The 18,546-nt window shown below is 41.6% G+C and overlaps 2 protein-coding genes across 2 annotated transcripts; one reads left to right on the top strand and one right to left on the bottom strand.

Moving 5' to 3' along the window:
- Positions 1-747: 747 nt before the first annotated feature.
- Positions 748-1,839, top strand: HTR1E (5-hydroxytryptamine receptor 1E). The gene has a single exon (XM_066609984.1). The coding sequence runs from the start codon at positions 748-750 to the stop codon at positions 1,837-1,839; it is 1,092 nt and encodes a 363-aa protein (XP_066466081.1).
- An 11,922-nt stretch (positions 1,840-13,761) lies between these two features.
- On the bottom strand, positions 13,762-17,282 carry CGA (glycoprotein hormones, alpha polypeptide). Its single transcript, XM_066609994.1, has 4 exons — positions 17,183-17,282; positions 14,389-14,579; positions 14,289-14,297; positions 13,762-13,827 (listed from the first exon to the last, which is right to left on the bottom strand). Exons 1-4 carry the CDS (start codon positions 17,280-17,282, stop codon positions 13,762-13,764), a joined length of 366 nt encoding a protein of 121 aa, XP_066466091.1.
- Between the last annotated feature and the right edge of the window lie 1,264 nt (positions 17,283-18,546).

Genomic DNA, 18,546 nt, shown 5'->3' on the forward strand with positions numbered 1-18,546 from the left:
GGATGTGGTGCTGGCGTCTAGCCTAGATGGCTTTAAAAGGGGATTGGACAAGTTTCTGGAGGAAAAATCCATTACGGGGTACAAGCCATGATGCGTATGCACAAACTCCTGATTTTAGAAATGGGTTATGTCAGAATGCCAGCTGCAAGGGAGGGCACCAGGATGAGGTCTCTTGTTATCTGGTGTGCTCCCTGGGGCATTTGGTGGGCCGCTGTGAGATACAGGAAGCTGGACTAGATGGGCCTATGGCCTGATCCAGTGGGGTTGTTCTTATGTTCTTATGAGATTGGTGAATTTTAGTCTGCTATAATTTTTTTTTTTAAGGTAAGAAGCAAGTCCTGAAAAAACTAAAGAGAAAGATGCTGCCTAAATTAATGTTCATCAAACTGTAGTTTGTGTATTTTAGGACAGGATTAACATGAACTGAATTTGAGTTATGAATTTGTGAACTTTGGAATCTGTTCATTCACCTCTTTGGTGATATCCCACCGTTGAACACCTCCTATTCTTTCACAGAAAAGCAATTCGAAAGTGTTATACAGAAATAAAAATAGAAGATCTATTATTAACTGGCAAACCTTTGTCTTCCAGGAAGAACACCAGCTAGAGAAAAAGAAGTGTCAAGATCTTGAAAAGATGGGGCTTCAAGGTTTCTAGATTGAAACATCCTTGTGAACTTTTGGAATGGCAGAATTTTAAACTCTGAAACCACCTAAGGCAGTGAGCAATTTGGGTAGGCCAGAGGAGATGAATCACACAAACTTCACTTCAGAAGCCAGCATGGCTGTCAAATCCAAAACAGTCACTGAAAACATGCTTATTACCCTGACTCTGTCCATCATTACAACCTTGACGACGCTGCTGAACTCCTCTGTCATTTCGGCCATTTGCACAACTAAGAAACTCCACCAGCCTGCAAATTATTTGATCTGTTCGCTGGCTGTCACAGACTTACTTGTGGCTGTTTTGGTCATGCCCTTGAGTATTACTTATATAGTGATGGAAAGATGGACTTTGGGATACTTTCTCTGTGAAATATGGCTGAGCATAGACATGACCTGCTGCACATGCTCAATACTCCACCTTTGTGTAATTGCACTGGACAGATACTGGGCAATTACAGATGCTATTGAATACGCCCAGAAGAGAACTGCGAAGAGAGCTGGACTTATGATAGGCACTGTATGGACTATATCCACGTTTATTTCCATGCCTCCCTTGTTTTGGAGACACCATCGCAGCAGCAGCAATTCCACCGAGTGTCAGATTCAACACACCCACGTTATCTACACCATCTACTCCACATTTGGAGCATTCTACATCCCCTTGACACTCATACTGATTGTCTACTACAGGATTTATCACGCTGCGAAGCATCTTTATCAAAAACGGGGGTCAAGTCGACACCTCAGCAGCAGGAGCAATGACAGCCAAAACTCTTTTGCGAGCTGCAAGCTCACACAGACATTCTGTGTGTCCGACTTCTCCACGTCTGATCCAACCACGGAGTTTGATAGAATTAATTCAGTGAGGAGTCCTACTTTTGACCATGACCTGGATTTGGTTGGGGACCGCCAACAGATTTCCAGTATACGGGAGCGAAAAGCCGCACGCATTCTCGGGCTCATTTTAGGCGCATTCATTTTATCTTGGTTGCCCTTTTTCATTAAGGAGGTCATTGTGGGCATTGGGCTTAGCACAGTGTCCTCTGAGGTGGCTCACTTTTTGACTTGGCTTGGTTATGTGAATTCTCTTATCAATCCTCTCTTGTATACTAGTTTTAATGAAGATTTTAAACTTGCCTTTAAAAAACTCATTAAGTGTTGGGAACACTCTTAAAAACAACTTCAGACAGATACAAATGTGACTTATTGGCCTTAAATATGAAGGAATAAATGAACCTAGCAACCTGTATGAGGTTTTTTGTATGTGTGTATGCAAAAGAGGGGCAGACACACAGAGAGTGTGTGTATTTTGCCTATAAAAATACATTTGCCTGCCTTTTAAAGCTTAATTTCTCTCTAGCCTATAAATCTGTCCTGCTGTTTTCTATCTCTTTGTACTGTGAGTACATGAGTTTCTATACCATGACTTTCAAATATATTTTATGACATAGATTTTCTTTCTTTTCTTAAAGAAGATACATGCAAAATACAGCTACAGCTCAGCTCAAAAATTATGTCTAATGCTGCATGCTAGAGACACTTACCTGGGAGTAAGTCCCACTGAACTCAGTTCATTGAACTTACTAGTGAGTAGACATGCATGGGATTGTAATGCAAGTCATTTTTACAAATGGTGTCAGTGGAATCCTTTGCCTCCTTCCCAGCTTTCCCTCAGGCAGGCACACATTTCAGTGCAGGCAGATCCACCTGCTCTGTGAAGGAGTACCTTAACATAATTTTTCTAGAATTTTTCTAACATTATAAACAGTTAACACACACCAGAAATCACAATATAAGTCCTACATAGGACTGTGTTTTAATCAAAATATATTGTAGGCAATATAGAGTTAAAAAAAAAAATCCAAGTCATGACACCAGTCCCTAAGAAAGAAATTAGAAGTCAATATTGCTATCCTTTAAAACAGGAGAGTCACATTTTCCATGCAGAATTATGGAGCTAATATACTGCATTTCACGTGCGGGTCCTAATTCTCATTCATTATGAGATCTGCTACTGCAGGCTCAGAAAGGATGTTAATTTTTCTTTACAGCTGTTTCCACATCTGTGCTGAAAGCTTCAGCAACTGTTCTGTAAACTGTAATATTCAGTAACAACAATATGTGATCTCTGGCATCTGTTTCCTCCCAAACAGCTAATTAGCATCTGGCCTAAGGCTGTACATAATTAAAACTAAGAAGATGTTTATTCTTTGCCAAACGGCTTGAGATTACCTGATTAAAATATCAGCTAAGTACAAAGGCATATTTTTTAAAGAGTGACAACAATGGATAAAGATATACATTTCCTCTTCACTGCTCCGGTTCAAACCAATGATGAAAAGTAATAGTTGAATTCAGGCATGACCTCTAAAAGGTTTTGTAGACAATCCATATAAGCATTTGTCACAGGGCAACTGACACGACCAAGGACACTGCTTGGCAGTTTGGTGCTTGGCAGTGACCTCATCATCAAGCTCTGGGGGTGGCTGGGATAGTGGCTGCCCAGCCATCGTAGGGAGGAGTTGGTGAGTGGCTGAGCTTCAGGCAGTGAGACAGTAGGGGAGGGTGGAAGGAAGAGAAAGAGTGGAGAAACTTGAGGGAAGTGTACGAGAGCAATGTCAAGCAGAGTGAACAGAGATTATTGGAGTGGTACGTTGAGGGAAAAGGCAGAAGGAAAAAGATCAGTGGTAGGTTTGAAGAACCGGGTACAAAAGTTAAGAGAGGAAGGAAAAGCCAAGATGGGGAGGCTGAGACACTAGGAAAGTATTGAAATGAGAAGAGAAGCAGGAAAAACACAGATGGGGAGACCTAGGAAGGCAGATGGGGAGATGGGACTAGAGGAGTTGGGGAAAAGAAGTGAGAGACAGAAAAGAAAGAGGCCAACTAAGCAGCTATGAGAATGGAAGTTCCTGCCAACACCAGGGTAGTGGTGAGTGTGAGCCAAACACCTGCTTAACGTTGACGCTCAGGAGAAGGAGCCTTCCTGTAAGAAGGGAGTCCAAGAAGGTGACTGCTCTGGGTTGGGTAGTTTGTGCAAACTGGACCTGTACAAAGAGGCAAGGAAGTATATTGCCCCTGTGAAAGAGTGTGACTAAGAATAAAGAGGCTTGAGTTATGCAATTAAAGAAGTGCAGACAGCAATTCTGCAGACAATACATCAGGGATGTCCTTTCCTGATTTCTACAATGCCTTGGTGGAAGGAGGGATATGAGGACAACAGCCTGGCTCTGCCAGAAACAGGAAAAAAAATCCTGTTTTGAGGCAACTGCGTAGAATTTAGTCCGCACGTAATAGATTGGGGAATAGTGTTGCTTCTACAGGGATGGTTGTGTTGTTGGTCTGCTCCCTTTAGTGTTTCCCAAACTGCAACTCTAAATACAGGGTTTTTTCTGTCTTGACTGCAACTTTTTTTTGACTGCAACTCTAAACACAGGGCTTTTTATGTCTTGTGACCCATGGAGCTGATACATGTTGATGATAATGATGATGATCTGGAGTGCCAAGAGGGGAGCTGCAAAGGGCTTCAATTCCATCTGTGCAGCCATGCAGCTTACAGTAAATGCTGTTTCCCATGACCCTCACAAATATCCATGCCACCCTTGTTTGGGTTGAGACTCCTTGCTTGGGAACCATTGCTTTCAAGCCTAAGTGAAGGATGTCTTGGCACAACATATGAAATGCTCAGCCTTGTTTAAAAAAAAAAAAAAAAGGACTCACAGAAGAGGTAAAGTCTGCTACTTTCAAGGCAAGCATAGATGTGCTGCCTGGAATGAAGTTCACACAGCCCTTCTCCAAACTTATGACTAGGTTACAAGGTTTGGGTGGGTCAGGAGGAATTTTATCCCCCATCAGCAGTGACATCACAGATGTTATCAAATAAGCATCCTTGAGGGGAGACATCTGAATTATGTACGATGTTTGAACATATTCATTGTGCTATAAGTGGATTTTCTGGAAAGCCCTAAACGTTAGCTTTCAATTAGTAAACTTAGAAAAAGTTCACTCTAAATAAAAAAAAATAGAAAAGGAATTCCAGTGGAGCACTGAGAACAGGCATCTAATTTTGCCTCCTATGGTTATCTGCAATGTATCTACAGAAGGTGCCTCACAAAACTTTTCATTTTAACTAGTGGCACAAACAGTGGGAAGTAAAGCCTGGAACAGGAGCTTACTTCAAAATACAAAGTATTACCTGATATCTTACTTCCAAAGTGGTTTTAATCCCAGTTGTGCAGCTCCCTACCCATGCCCTATCTTTGGGAGAAGAAAAGCCTTCCAACTGAAGTTTTTTCAAGTAAAGACGGCAAGCAGGGGTGCACGATTGGGATCAAAGCTACCTTGGAAGCAAAGTACTAATGCCCTCCACTCTCCATCACAGTTTCTTCATTTTTTCAAGCCCTCCTCTTGCTATTTATAAATAAAACCGGCAGTATTGTGCCATTAGGTATATGTCTAGTTTGACTGTTAGTTTTCCCTCTCAGCCAGCATTGCCAACTTTTTATGGGCCCCCAGCTCCAGTGCTTTTAACAACAATTTGGTTTGTAAACGCTAGCAGGTGAAAATGCCTAACATTATGGCATGAGAAAGTTCACTTGCTGATTACTTCAGGGGGAAAAAACTGCGGTTAAATGCACAAAAGCTGTGTCCAGGCCACTTTTTCTAGTCACTTGGCAACCCCACTCCCAATTTAGGGATGGATTCAGAAGTATAGGAGAAATCTCCAGGATGCAGCTTGGTAACCGCATTGTATTTTCTTGTCACAGAAGTAAGAACAATTAAAAAGGATCACATTACAGTACTTTGTCTCCCAATTCTCGAACTAAAGTGAAAACAGCACTCAATAGAAAATGCCGAAGAGATGACTTTATAAGAGCCAGCAATCACAAACGAAGGCAGAAGCTAGTTTAAAGCAGCGGTCGAAACAAAATAATAGAACCTCAGCTTTATATAATGAACAGATTTTGACAAGCCCTGCAAGCTACAGAGTCCATTAGTATAAACAGCAATTAAGTTTCATTGGCCTCGGTTCCCTGGGATCTAATTATGAGCTTAAGAATTATAAAAAGAGGTGAACATACAGATTTATTCTGGAAAAGAAACTAATAAAATACTGTAAACGGTGTCCTCGTTGATTCTGCCTTGAAAAGGGCCATCAGCTCAATACAAATACCATTCATCATTTGTTCAGTCTAAAGCGTTTATTGATGATGCCTGGACATGTTCTCAAGCAACTGAGAATACACACTGGTCATATTTGTTAATCAAAGCAAACAATGGCAGTGCTGGTTAATACTCAGAATTCAGTCAATTAAAATGTTATGTTGACAACAATTAAAGAGGGAATCAATACATCTCGCGCCATTCAGAACCATTAAGTCCAGGGTGCAACAGCTGAGATTTCTCTTTGGGGCGGGCTAAGTGATCTCACATGAGTGGCGATGATTCACAACAGCTGTTGCCAAGGAAAGTCTGAATGCATCTGGTAGCAGAGCCACAGAATTATATGCAAACAGAATAGCTGGCCTAAGCTGAACAGATGGCGATGCACTGGGCATGAAAGAGAGAAAATATCCTCCCTTGGGCAAACTGGAGAAGCACTCCATGGAAGTGACTGCAAGTCTCAACACAGCAGTAGGCCCCTTTGACCAAATGGAGCGGCGCTTCTGTGTATGGGAGACAACTTGGGAGACTCTAATCTGCATATTATATTGGGAGGGGAGGTTGTAGAATTCTGCACTGTTCTACTCCAGACTGCAGGTGTCGAGCCCTAGTTTTAATCCTTCCTGATGCAAAAACATTCTACATGTACGTAGTAACCACGCAAATAAGGGAGAAGTCTGTCTAAATACTCATATTTGCTCCTCCAACTACTATATGGGGTGAGTATTTTTTGTTTGAGGAAGCATGAAAAAAAATGATGCTACCTCCGCAGTCTGAAGTAGAACTGTCCAGAATTCTTTCATCTTAGATTACCACCTCACTCTGTATAATGTTGATTTATTGAGTTGTCCATATATTGATTTATTTTACTATGTAAACAGCTTTGTGAACTACTCTTATTGAGAAGCAGTATAAGTATAATAAGTATTATTCTTAATAATAATAATCTATATACTGGGTCTTCCTCAGTCCAGGTCTGAGATATGAAAATGCACATGTTTGGGAATCCCAGAGAGTTCTCACAGTCCTGCATTCATTCATGTACTATACTTATTTCAGGATAACTGTTTTGCCAAATTCCCATTCCAAGTTTACCTAGAGAACATGTGCCCACTTTAAGCTAATTTGTTTCCCTGACTCAAACTCTGGCTTGCTCTAGCAGCATACAAAACTGTTATTGACCCTCGACACTAACGGGAAGGAAACCAGTAGGTAGCTTGCCTTTAGGGCTGCAGGGTCGCTCCTCCTGGTTCTCAAAGCAAGAGCTGTTCTGGGTACAGCAGAGCCCCCTCAGCTCTCCTCCAGCTGTCTCTGTTGCAGCAATCCTCAGTAGTCCATTTGCCCGCCTGCCAGTCAGTCCATTGGTCAGTCATCAGGTCCATCCATCCATCAGTCAATCTGCCAGCCAACCATTTAGTTATCTCTTCTTCCACCAACCTTTCGTCCTTCTGCCACCCACACCTTTCCTTCCTCCTGGTGCTATTTTTATCTCTGAGGACCTTTTTGCCTCCAAGAGGCTGCAACTGTGCACCACACTCACTGCAATCTATGACCCTGGTGTTAACCACATGCTTCCCAGACCTGCCACAGCAAGGGGCCATTGTTGACACCACATCCTATCACCTCAAGGGATCTTGCACATTTCCATTTCAATAACTAACTGAGCACGCTCCTGGGTTCACACCTGCCTGACAACGTAAACACTGCCAAATCCCTTCCTCTACACAACTGCTGAAAGGGCCACTTTTCTTACAACTGATCTTTCTTTCTCTCTATACTCCTTAGAAAGTGCAGGAGGTGGATCACTTGATGGAAAGTTACTAAGCAGGCTCATGTGCACTTGGAAGGATGCTCTGCTGAGGTCAATGGGACTTGGTCCCTAAGCAATAATTGTAACCTTAGACTCTAGATCAGTGTTTCTCAAACTCTGGGTCTGGCCCCACTAGGTGGGTCATGAGCCAATTTCAGGTAGGTCCCCATTCATTTCAGTGTTTTATTTTCAATGTATTAGACTTGATGCTCCCATGGTATGTGACTGCATTTGGGGAAATGTTACACACCTGTACTTTTAACAAGCTACTATGTATATTCTTTTAACGATGACAGTAAATGGGAATTACTCCTGGGTAAGTGTGGGTAGGATTGGAGCCTAGGATTGTTAAAAATTTTCCTGCTTGATGATATCACTTCCAGTCATGGCATCCCTTCCAGTGGGTCCTGACAGATTCTCATTCTAAAAAGTGGGTCCAAATGCTAAATGTGTGAGAACCACTGCTCTAGAGCACACATTGCTCCACAGCACATCAGTCCATTTGCTTCACAGGTTTGGAGGCACTGTTACTTGACTGTTCACACAGCCTCAATCTTATTAACAGTAGTGATACTGAAGGCACCAAGCCACACACTTCTGTCAACAGGTTTTTTTCCACCCCAAACCTTTGGGATACTTTGGCAGCTTTTTAAATAAGCCTGTGTGCTTTTTGATGTAGAACAAATCATTGGTAAAAACTACCACCACTGCCATCACCATCAAGCCATCAGATGGGGAATGCTGATTAAATAAACATGTGTACCTGAGGGAGCAGAAGAGGATCGATGAGTGTCTGAATCGATGAGACACTCCAGATTGATAAATTGATTAGGAGCTGTCAAATATTATCATGCTAAGGGCGCAATCCTAACCCACTTTCCAGCACCAACATAAGAGCAATGCAACTCCGAGGTAAGGGAATAAACATTCCCTTACTTTGAGGAGGCCTCCATGAGTGTCACCCAACTGCAGGACGCAGCACATGCCCCACTGACACAGCTATGTCAGTGCTGGAAAGTTGGTTAGAATTTAGGCCTAAATTTCCTGAAGTTAAGATCTCAATTATTTGACACATACCTCTTCATATTCCTTACACAATACTTGATCAAAGTTGAAAAGAGCTTAGTTTCCTGTACTTAGCTCTTAGTTTCCTGTACTTAGTCCAGAGAGCAAGCAAATTCACGGGAAAATGTGGAAGCCTCACTTAGCCTGTCATCTGAACGCACATCATGTTCCAATAACCTGCTTCGTATTACATTGATGGGAAATGGTGGAGATTGCTTGCCACTCTGTCCCAATCAAAGCACAGCCTGAGAGACTTTAAAAGAGAGTTTTGATAGCTCTAGGAAGTAAGAGAGCTACAGTAACAGAAAACTGGAAAAGGTAGGAAAGTGAGATGGAGGCACAGAGAGGCATATTCATACCAAAGAGAGGTTAGGGTCTACAGGCTGCCTAGAAGCCTGTTCCTCTATAGCAGTGATTTTCAACCTTTTTCGTCTTATGGCACACTGACAAGGTACTAAAATTGTCAAGGCACACCATCAGTTTTTGGACAATTGACAAGGCGCACCAAGCTGTTGGTGGGGGCTTATATCCCCCAATGGTCCTATTAATAAATGACCCTCCACCAAACTCCCGCGGTACACATGGGGACCAGTCACGGCACCCCAGTGAGCCACGGCACAGTGGTTGAAAATGGTTGTTCTATATCCACTTTCCCACTGGCTGTAGGTAGAGGAAACTGTGTTCTGCCAATGAGGAGGGAGATACTGAGGCACAAGAGCTGTGGAAAGATGAGGAAAGTCTTGTGGAAGCATGTGGGACAAGAGGAGGCAGCTGAGGAGGTGGTGCAATTTAAAATGTTGATTTTAATCAACCACCCAAAATGTCAGCAACAGGTGTCAGATAGTTACACAACAAAGCACCTTTTATTATTTTATGACCAGCTTTTATGATTCAGGGTGGTAGTCATTATCCCATGTCTACGTATGAAGGAACGGAAATAGTTTTGGTGACGTGTCCAAGAATCACATAACAAAACGTAAAATTGTTGAAACATATGAATTCCTTGCTCGTGGCTCCACTTACAGTCCAGTGGCATATACTGCAAGTCACTATCTCTTTATTGGATCCTACCTCACAGAGTTTTTGGGGGGCTACAGCACTGCTTTGCACTTCTCAGAGGGAAAGTGTAATAGGAATGTAACAAAAGGACGTGTCTTGGACCCTATGCATGACCTTATTTTATGAGAGAAGCACATGCATCAACCTACTTTCTCTGACCATTGTGTTTCCATGTGAGGGCCACTCAATCTCACACACAGTCCAGCATGAGTTGAGCTCACAGCACAACACCAGCTGTGCAAAAAAATCACTGGAATTTGTGAGATAAAACTTGGCCTGTGAGTCAAATGTATGTTGGATCATCTGCATGGCCCAACTTTCAATGAATTGCCAGCAGCAGCAATAACAGCAGCTTTTGCAGAGTTACCATGCAGTGGAAGAGAAACAACTTTTTTTTTTCCAGAAATGAAAAGATTTGAATCATATTCTGTACCACAGTTTTTTTTTTTTTCATTATGGTACTCATAATACACTATGAAAATAATTCATGTTGTCTGTATGATCTTCTGTGATTACTTTAGTGATCACAAAAGCATTTTAAAAATGAAAAGAAACTTGGAAGGCTCCATCCCAAATCTGATATGTTTTCAAGAATCTATAGTAGAGTTGAAGTCTTTAAAAAAAGTTAAACAGTTCTAAAAAATGACATAGAGAGTTAACAAGCACTTCATCTATGCCAGGAGGGGATGATTGATTTGCTTGCTGACTGCCACAGTCTTGCCTCGGCAACATACTCTTTTTCCCGCTGGCATTCATGCTGTTTTCATACACAGTGCTACCAAACCAGTAAGCTGAAGGACACAGTAATGCATTGCTTTCAGAAACAAAGAAATGCCAGAAGGATTACTGACGTAAAGAACAGAAGCTGCCTCTTGTAGACTGAATGTCTAAACAAGCAAACAGGAATTTCCTTTAGGTTCTAGTTTTTAACATTAGTTAAAAGCAGGATTTGTAACTGACTTCACCACCAGACGGTGCTCTAGTGGTGAAATCACTCAATACTGAAATATGCACCTGCAAAATTAATTGTCAACTAGTCTGATGCCCACAAAATGGTGGGCTTGTGTGTGCCACTGTGGCCTTAAAACTTTATTGTTTTGATATCCCTTCTTTGCTGCATCATGGAATTCATGCGTTGTGATGAACACAGTCTTATCTAGGAGTGACCCATCCAAGCACTGACGGAAGCAAGATCTCCTTAGTTTCAGCAAGAGTAGCTGTACCCTTAGGCAATGTCCTGGGAGCCAGTTCATAAAGTTGAGCTGTGGTTGAGGCCTGGATACCAGATTACACACCACAGCTGAAGGAACCTTAGACCCATCCACTCCCTTCACAAAGGAAAGTCTACCAATGGCTACTAGTCAGTATGGCTACTTCAAAGTTTAGAGGTACAATACCTCTGAATACCAGTTGCTAGGAAGCAACAAAAGAGGAATATTTGCCATCACACCCTGCATCTGGACTTCCTGGAGCTTCTGGTTGGCTGCAAAACAGGACAACAGACTTTCAATCAGATCCAGCAGTGCTCTTCTTATCTTCTTCCACGTACACATCCAGGAGCACTTTACACTAAAACCTTTATTCTTGGAACTTTTTTCCTCCCTTTAAGGAAGAAACTTATACCCTAGATGCCATATTTGTAAGCAAAAGATGAAATCTTCAGACAGACTGCAAAAGTGTGCACTCACAAATACATGAAAGGTCAGACTGAAAGATAGTTTGTGGGGAGAGGGGTGCTCCGCCTGACACATAGCCACTTCTGGTTTTCAGCATCAGCCTGGAGTTAAAACATCTTTTTCTGTCTGAAACCCTGGAGCTAGATGGGCTTCAGTTTACTGATTTAGCTGGGCCAATGACTCATTATATCAGCTTTAGGCCTTCACAACCAAATCCTAAATGCTAATCTCTAGTCCACACTGTTGTTCAAAGTGATATACATGTTTTCTAGGTCACACGTATTCATAGCATCAATTAATTAGAAAGAAAATTAGCTTCTTGGTGTAAATTGAATGGGGAGGGATCCAAGGGTATTTTGCCTTTTTGAAATAAAAAGAAATGAATGAAATGAAGATATATTATCCATACATGAAATGAAATGAAAATGAAATCATTTGGACTTATTCATAACTCATTCTTTAGTCATGATTATCTAAGAATACAACTTAGATTTTCCACCAACTATAAATCAATTTTACCTTTATTAAAAGCCTGTTTGCCAGTTAGCAAATCTGGGTAGGGCTGTAGTGGAAACTTTCATTTTCTTGCTTTCATTGAGACGGAAAAGTTTCAGCTCACTGAAAATTCAAAAAATTGCAGCTGTTTGTTTTGATATTTTACACCATTCTCCTATCCCTGCTTCAGAATTAAGGACCCAACCTGATCAACTTTCCAGCACTGGTACAGCCCTGAGGTAAGGGAACAAATGTTCCCATACCTTGAGGAGGCCTCTGTGACTACCTTCCAACCACAGGATGAAGTGCACGCCCCATTGGCATGGCTGCACCAGCACTGCAAAATTGGATAGGATTTGGCCCTATGAATTCATCTTTGACTTTATAGTTATCTATATTGAGCTGGATATACTAGATTCCATCGAGATGTTCCACTACGAAGACATGTCAGATGTGACAAAGAAACAGGGCAGTTTCTAAATGCATCTATAGATACACCTGCAGAATTAGATATCAGAAGGACCCTTTAGAATGAGTATCGAACTTGAAGTTCAGGGGTCTTATTATGCCCTCTGAGGTTCCCAGAAAAGTCTATCGTAAAGTGATGGGGTTGGATAGGTCTTGATCCATTACTTTCAGCAGTCAGTCTCCACCACCTTACCTTCTGCAATGCTCTTGCCCTCCATCAACCCAGGCAACTTGAATTCCATAGGGCAAGGCACCCTCTTGGTTGCCGTGCTAGGCCAATTCCAATGAAGATGTACCAGATGCTACAAAAACCTGCCTCTGAACCAGTTCTTCAGACTGAATTTGCTGCCCAAGTACCTGTTCCCTTGCCTTGACTACCAGTTCAACTTCAACCACCAATTCTGCTTCTGACCCAGTTCCTCTGCCTTGACCTGCCCTCAACCACATCTCTTGCCTCTGCTCTCCCCTCACATGCCCCCATCCAAACTAGACCACTCCATTGGTGGTTTGTCTTGCAGCTGTGCAAAGACCTGACAATTTGTGGAACTCCTGCAACATTGCACACAATTCAATAATTTTCAGCACTAACATCAGTGACCTTAGTAGGCCAAATGAGCTGACATTTTATCTGGACTGAGCAGGGAATTTGGCTATCCTAACTTATTTAAGTTTGACACCTATGCTGTAGATTCTATTTGCTTTATAGTGACATGGAGTTTCACAATTAACAGCTTACTTTATCAGGTACATGGCTTAGGTTTCTGTTGAACAGAGAAAATACATGAGAGAAAAACCCAAACCAAACACTAAAAGGAATTCATTTCAAAATCAAAAACTGAAAAACAATGAAGTAAGTTTCCTTTTAATGGACATTTTTCTTGCAATAAGCATCATATGTTTCCATATCCACCACAGAAATTGTGTCATTTGAGTCAGAGAAAAAGTCTGCATCCTAGTACTGTATGTGTCATCTTGAAAAAATGTAGCACATTTCTCCTGCAGTTCAATAAACATGGAATTCTTGGAGATAAACTTATTTCAAATGATTATTTCACTGTTTTCCTTAGAGAAAATATTTACACTTTAATTTACACCCTAGGTACAAAATAATCAAGGCTGTTGTTATCATGCAGAATGCTATATTTGGTCCTTAGATGACATGTTGACACATATTTAGCAGCTTAACTCAGTGTGTAGTGAAGGAAAGGGAACTACAAGTTATTGCATACAGAACGAAGAATTTCACAGAATGTTAGACAAAAAGGTTTTCAATCAGAAAAGTTAACCTTACACAACATTGTCACAGAAGCCAAACAAAATGAAAAGTCCATGATGTGCCATCGGTGGTCCAGTTGTAGCAGTATTAAGACTTATGATAGATGCAGGTACTGCAGTGACAAGCTGTATGATTCTCTATTCTTACATTTTCCTTAAAGGGAATTGGGGCCTTTGGAAAAGGAAAATATACAATAAAATTGCATTTAAGTTCATTGCAAAAATCAGGGTTTTCACACAAACTTAATCTTTGGCTTTTGTTTCCTTGCTAAAATGTTCCTTTATGATCATCTATGTTAATCTAGCAACAATGGGAATGTTTGTGTCAAGGCTACAGTCACTTTTAGATGACATCCAATAGAATCTCTGGTCTGGGAATATCACATATGTACTGCCGTTGTAAGTAGACTGCAAAGGTTATACACTACCCCCACAATGCCACTACTCTGATTAAATGTGGGACCCCCCCCCCCGGAGGTCACCCAAAAGTAAAAACAAAAACATTAGGAGATCAGACCATGAATCTCTTCTGTAATGAGCAGTCTGACTTCCTCATTGTCCCTTCTCACTTCTCCTCTCCACCCCATCCAGTCCAAGTCAGCAATCCCAGGTTACCATGCATATCTATGGATTCCAATGCCCTTTTGATGTGAAGGGAAAGGATACACATGCAACATGGAAACTACCCCATATTGCATAGGTATAGCAAGATTACCTCTTGGAAGGACTTTGCCACACAGCATGTTGCTTCTGATGTAATGTTCTTTGGGACAGACATTGTCTTCTTTGTTCTCATCGGAGTAGGGTAAGCCCGTGAGAAACAGCATCCTTCGCACTGGTAAACAGGACGTCCATTGAATAATCCTGCCACACGTGTGTTCTGCCTTAGTTTACATTCTGAACAACCTGTCAAACACACAAAAAGAGTACAATGCCATCCAGAGAGGATTATGTATCCTGATATATTTATCTCCCATATCTTGATTTTAATATGCTACCTCATCTTTGGTTGCTGGGTCCTCCAGTTCTAATACCCAGATACCTAGGTACCTGTACTTTTATCCTTCCAGTTACACAGTACCTGCCTTTTGCAAAGTTGCACAAAACCTGTACCTGGTACAGGTAACTGAAGCTGCTCCTCTGACCCAAGACTGTTACTCCTTCTTTATGCTCCAAATATCTGGAATGGATACTAATATTAATATGTGGAAAAGTCTTCCAAGGTGGGCTTTTAATTCTCTATTTATTCTGCTACGACATACAAGAGTTAAAATAGTTTTCAGACTGAAGATAGAATTCCTCTGCTTGATTAATTCTTAGGATTCAAACAAACTATAATTTTTAAGACAATGGACTTAGGGCCCCCAACAACTTGTCGTGGCACTAGAGTGCACACACCTTACACAAGGATTCCCTCTTTCAGGTTCCTTCATCTTTTTTGGTGGGGAGGGGGAACTATTGTCCATCTGCAGTCTTATATTTGTCACCCTACATTTCTCAGTTTGTGAATGAGGTACCCCCTCTGCTGGCCAATAGTGAAAAATCTATACAACACTCTCGGTTACAAGTTTCTGTTTAATACTAAGTACTATATCAAGTCCTGTATGTTTATAAAAAAAGTTCTAAAGCACTATTACAATATTGGTAAGAGTGCTTCTTATCCAAACATAAAAGTATATTCTATAACTTAATTTTTAATGGATCATGCATATACTGTTATTCAACCAATAGCTTCCAGATTTGATGTGCAGGCTCAGCCTGTTCCTGCACATGTTTACTCAGAATTAAGTCCCACTAAGTTTAACAGGGCTTACTACTCAGTAAGGATTACTACTAGTAGGGATGGGCACTCGACTCAAGTCTCCAAAAATGCTGTTTTTGGCGACTTGAGTTGAGTCAAGTTCTGGATGTCACTGACTCCCAACTCAACTCATGACTCAGGGCCAGTGATCTGGAAAAGAGTCATAACTAGAATAGACTCAAGTCCCTATCTAGAGTCCTTAATGTGTGTAAGTCCTTACTTGCTTTTTTGACCTTGTGGGAGGTCTGGAAGTTGGTCTTCAGACTGATGGCAGCAGCAGAGGTGGTGGGAGGAGGGTAGGTGGTTCCAGGAGGTAGGTGCAGGGGGAGGGGTTTGAGGTGAGAAAGGATTATGTTGGGGTTTTTTGGCTCAAGGACTTGACTCATTTTTCGAAATGGCACATGACTCAACTCAAAATGACTTGAAATTTTCCAAAAGTTGAGTCATGATGGCGCACACTATGACTTGTGACTTGACTCGAGTTGCAGGATTGCTGACTCATGACTCAACTTGTGACTCAGCCCAGTGAGTGAAGCACATCCATACACACTAGACATTACTTTCAGTGTACTTTTGTTTGAGCCTGTGGGTTTGTCTGGTTTTGGTAAATAGCAGCCATGGTGGAAGCGATCTGGATCAAGGCTATGTTGTGGGGAAGGAGAATTTAACTCTTTGCCCCCACCATAGTTCTGATCCAGATTGGACTCCCATTGCCTGTTATTTACCCCAGGACAGAAACTACATTAACATTGCTACATTAACATTACATCCTGTAAAGTAAAAATCCCCTTGAGGGATTTAGAAACGCCTGCCTATCTAAACCGCCTTGAATAAAGTCAGAGGAGTAATCCGATGACCAGAAAGGCAGTATATAAATACCTAGTTATTATTATTTATTATTATCCTGGGCTTCCTGCAAAGAGTTTTAAATGCAGTAATAAAAACTAGCTACTTTTCAGGACAGACTTCAACTGGACTTGTCACACACACCAACACATTTTTTACTCTCTATATAGTGAATCGAGTCCCTGAGGCAGTTCATGGCTGAACACAGTCACGTTCTGGCAACTCCTGCGACGCCACTGGAACCAACCGTACTGGCTTCTGCCTTTCCATTGGACCATTTCAGCGATGTGGAGAGGGGGGATTTGCTGCATGGGAAATCCTCCATATCTACTTTACCCAGGCTTCGTGTACTGGAGAGGACACTCTGTTCCAGAACCACCAATCAGAGCACGATACCATAGTCTTCCACGACTGAAGGATGCCAACAACAACAACCTAGTGAATCTGTCAGGACCCGTGATGTCATGACCAGAAGTGACATCATCAAGCAGGAAATTTTTTAACAATCCTAGGCTGGAATCCTACCCACACTTACCCAGGAGTGACTATCATTGTTAAAAGCATATACATAGTAGCCTGTTAAAAGTACAGGTCTGTAACATTTCCCCAAATGCAGTCACATACCAAGCTAATATATTAAAAATAAAATATTGAAATGAATGGAAACCCACCTGAAATTGGCTCACACCCCACCTAGTGGGTCCTGACCCACAGTTTGAGAAACACTGCTTTATAGTATTTTCCATGCCAAGCAGGTCTGCTTAATTATCATGGAACACAGATGGTCAAGATTTTACTGGTACTTTTTATTAATCCTGGTCATTGTATGCTCTCTTTTATTTCAGAAATTAAGGCATCTCACCCTGCATGATAAACTCTTCTTCTGGCAACGAATGAAGAATGTTCAGAGATACAGACAACATGGCAAAAGTGATAGCTGCATACTTTCCGTAACAATCCATGACTCTCCTGTACAAAAAAAATAGGGGGGGAAACATTTTTCAAACCAGTCCTAAACAGATTTGTTTGGAAATGTCTAAGCTGCAATCCTAACCAATTTTTCAGCACTGACATAAGGGCAACGCAACTCCGAGATAAGGGAACAAACATTGCCTTACCTTGAGGAGGCCTCTGTGATTGTCCCTAAACTGCAGGATGCAGCACATGCCCCACTGGCACAGCTATGCCAGTGCTGGAAAGTTGGTTAGGATTGTACACTAAGTGACTTTATGAAAATAAGTGGTGGGCAGCCCAGTCCTATCCCCCACCAGATTGCATGATGCAGCAGCACCACAAAGCACATGCTGCATGCTATAATGAGGAGGGTTGATCAGACAATCCAGGAGAGGTCAGTAAAATCATTTTTACCTACTTCCTGTAAGCTGCCTGGCCACCAATGAATCTCCTCAGATCTACACCAGTTTGGCATAAGTTCAAGAATCATCAGAGTGTGTGTTGGGCCCAGGGAAAAAGGGATAGGATCTTGGTGTGTGTCACTGCCACTAAGGTCCTCCTGCTTCCATCACAAGTTTGGCCTGCTCCTCACCCTGATCCTCCCTCTCCCATCCCCACCACTACCTTGCATGCTGGGTGATTGGTGTATGCATGGGGCCTCCAGTATTTTATGCCAGTGGCCCTGAAGCACAAGGCAGTGGAGTTGCTTTTGCTGCACTGGGTCAAATAAATGGCAGTAGATCATGAGATCCACTGCCATAGGCCCTGGATAGGATTGGGCTGTTAGAGGATCAGAGTTTTAATCTGAAAGATTGGAATTCTGGTATCTGAATGTAGCATTGATTACAATTGTAAATACAGGTTTGTATACAGGATGTAAATACATCCCTTATCAGGAATTCCGAAATACGGAGTATTCCAAAATATGAAACTTTTTTGAGCACCAACATGACTTTTTCTTTTACTTTTTTGCCTAAAGAAATAAAATCACAAACTGTATTTCATGCACAAAATTATTAAAAACTTATAAAATTACCTTCAGGCTAGGTATAAGGGGTATATGAAACATAAATGAATATTTTGTTTAGATGCGGGCCCCATTCCCAAGATTTCTCATTATGTATATGCAAGTATTCCAAATTACAAAAAAATCCGACATTCAAAATGCTTCTGGTCCCAAGCAAAAGGGATGCCCAACCTGTACCATTTAGCAATTGTGATGCAGCAAGTTGACCCTGGTACCAACATGTAATAATATATCACTTTGATAAT

Source organism: Tiliqua scincoides, chromosome 1, assembly GCF_035046505.1.
Source record: "Tiliqua scincoides isolate rTilSci1 chromosome 1, rTilSci1.hap2, whole genome shotgun sequence".
Lineage (NCBI taxonomy): Eukaryota > Metazoa > Chordata > Lepidosauria > Squamata > Scincidae > Tiliqua > Tiliqua scincoides.

Bases quoted from the DNA above. Each gene is read 5' to 3' on its own strand.
- HTR1E (XM_066609984.1), top strand. From the start codon at position 748: ATGAATCACACAAACTTCACTTCAGAAGCCAGCATGGCTGTCAAATCC.
- CGA (XM_066609994.1), bottom strand. From the start codon at position 17,282: ATGGATTGTTACGGAAAGTATGCAGCTATCACTTTTGCCATGTTGTCT. The intron at 14,580-17,182 runs GTGAGATGCCTT...TGTGTTTGACAG, and splicing joins AGAAGAGTTTATCATGCAGG to GTTGTTCAGAATGTAAACTA.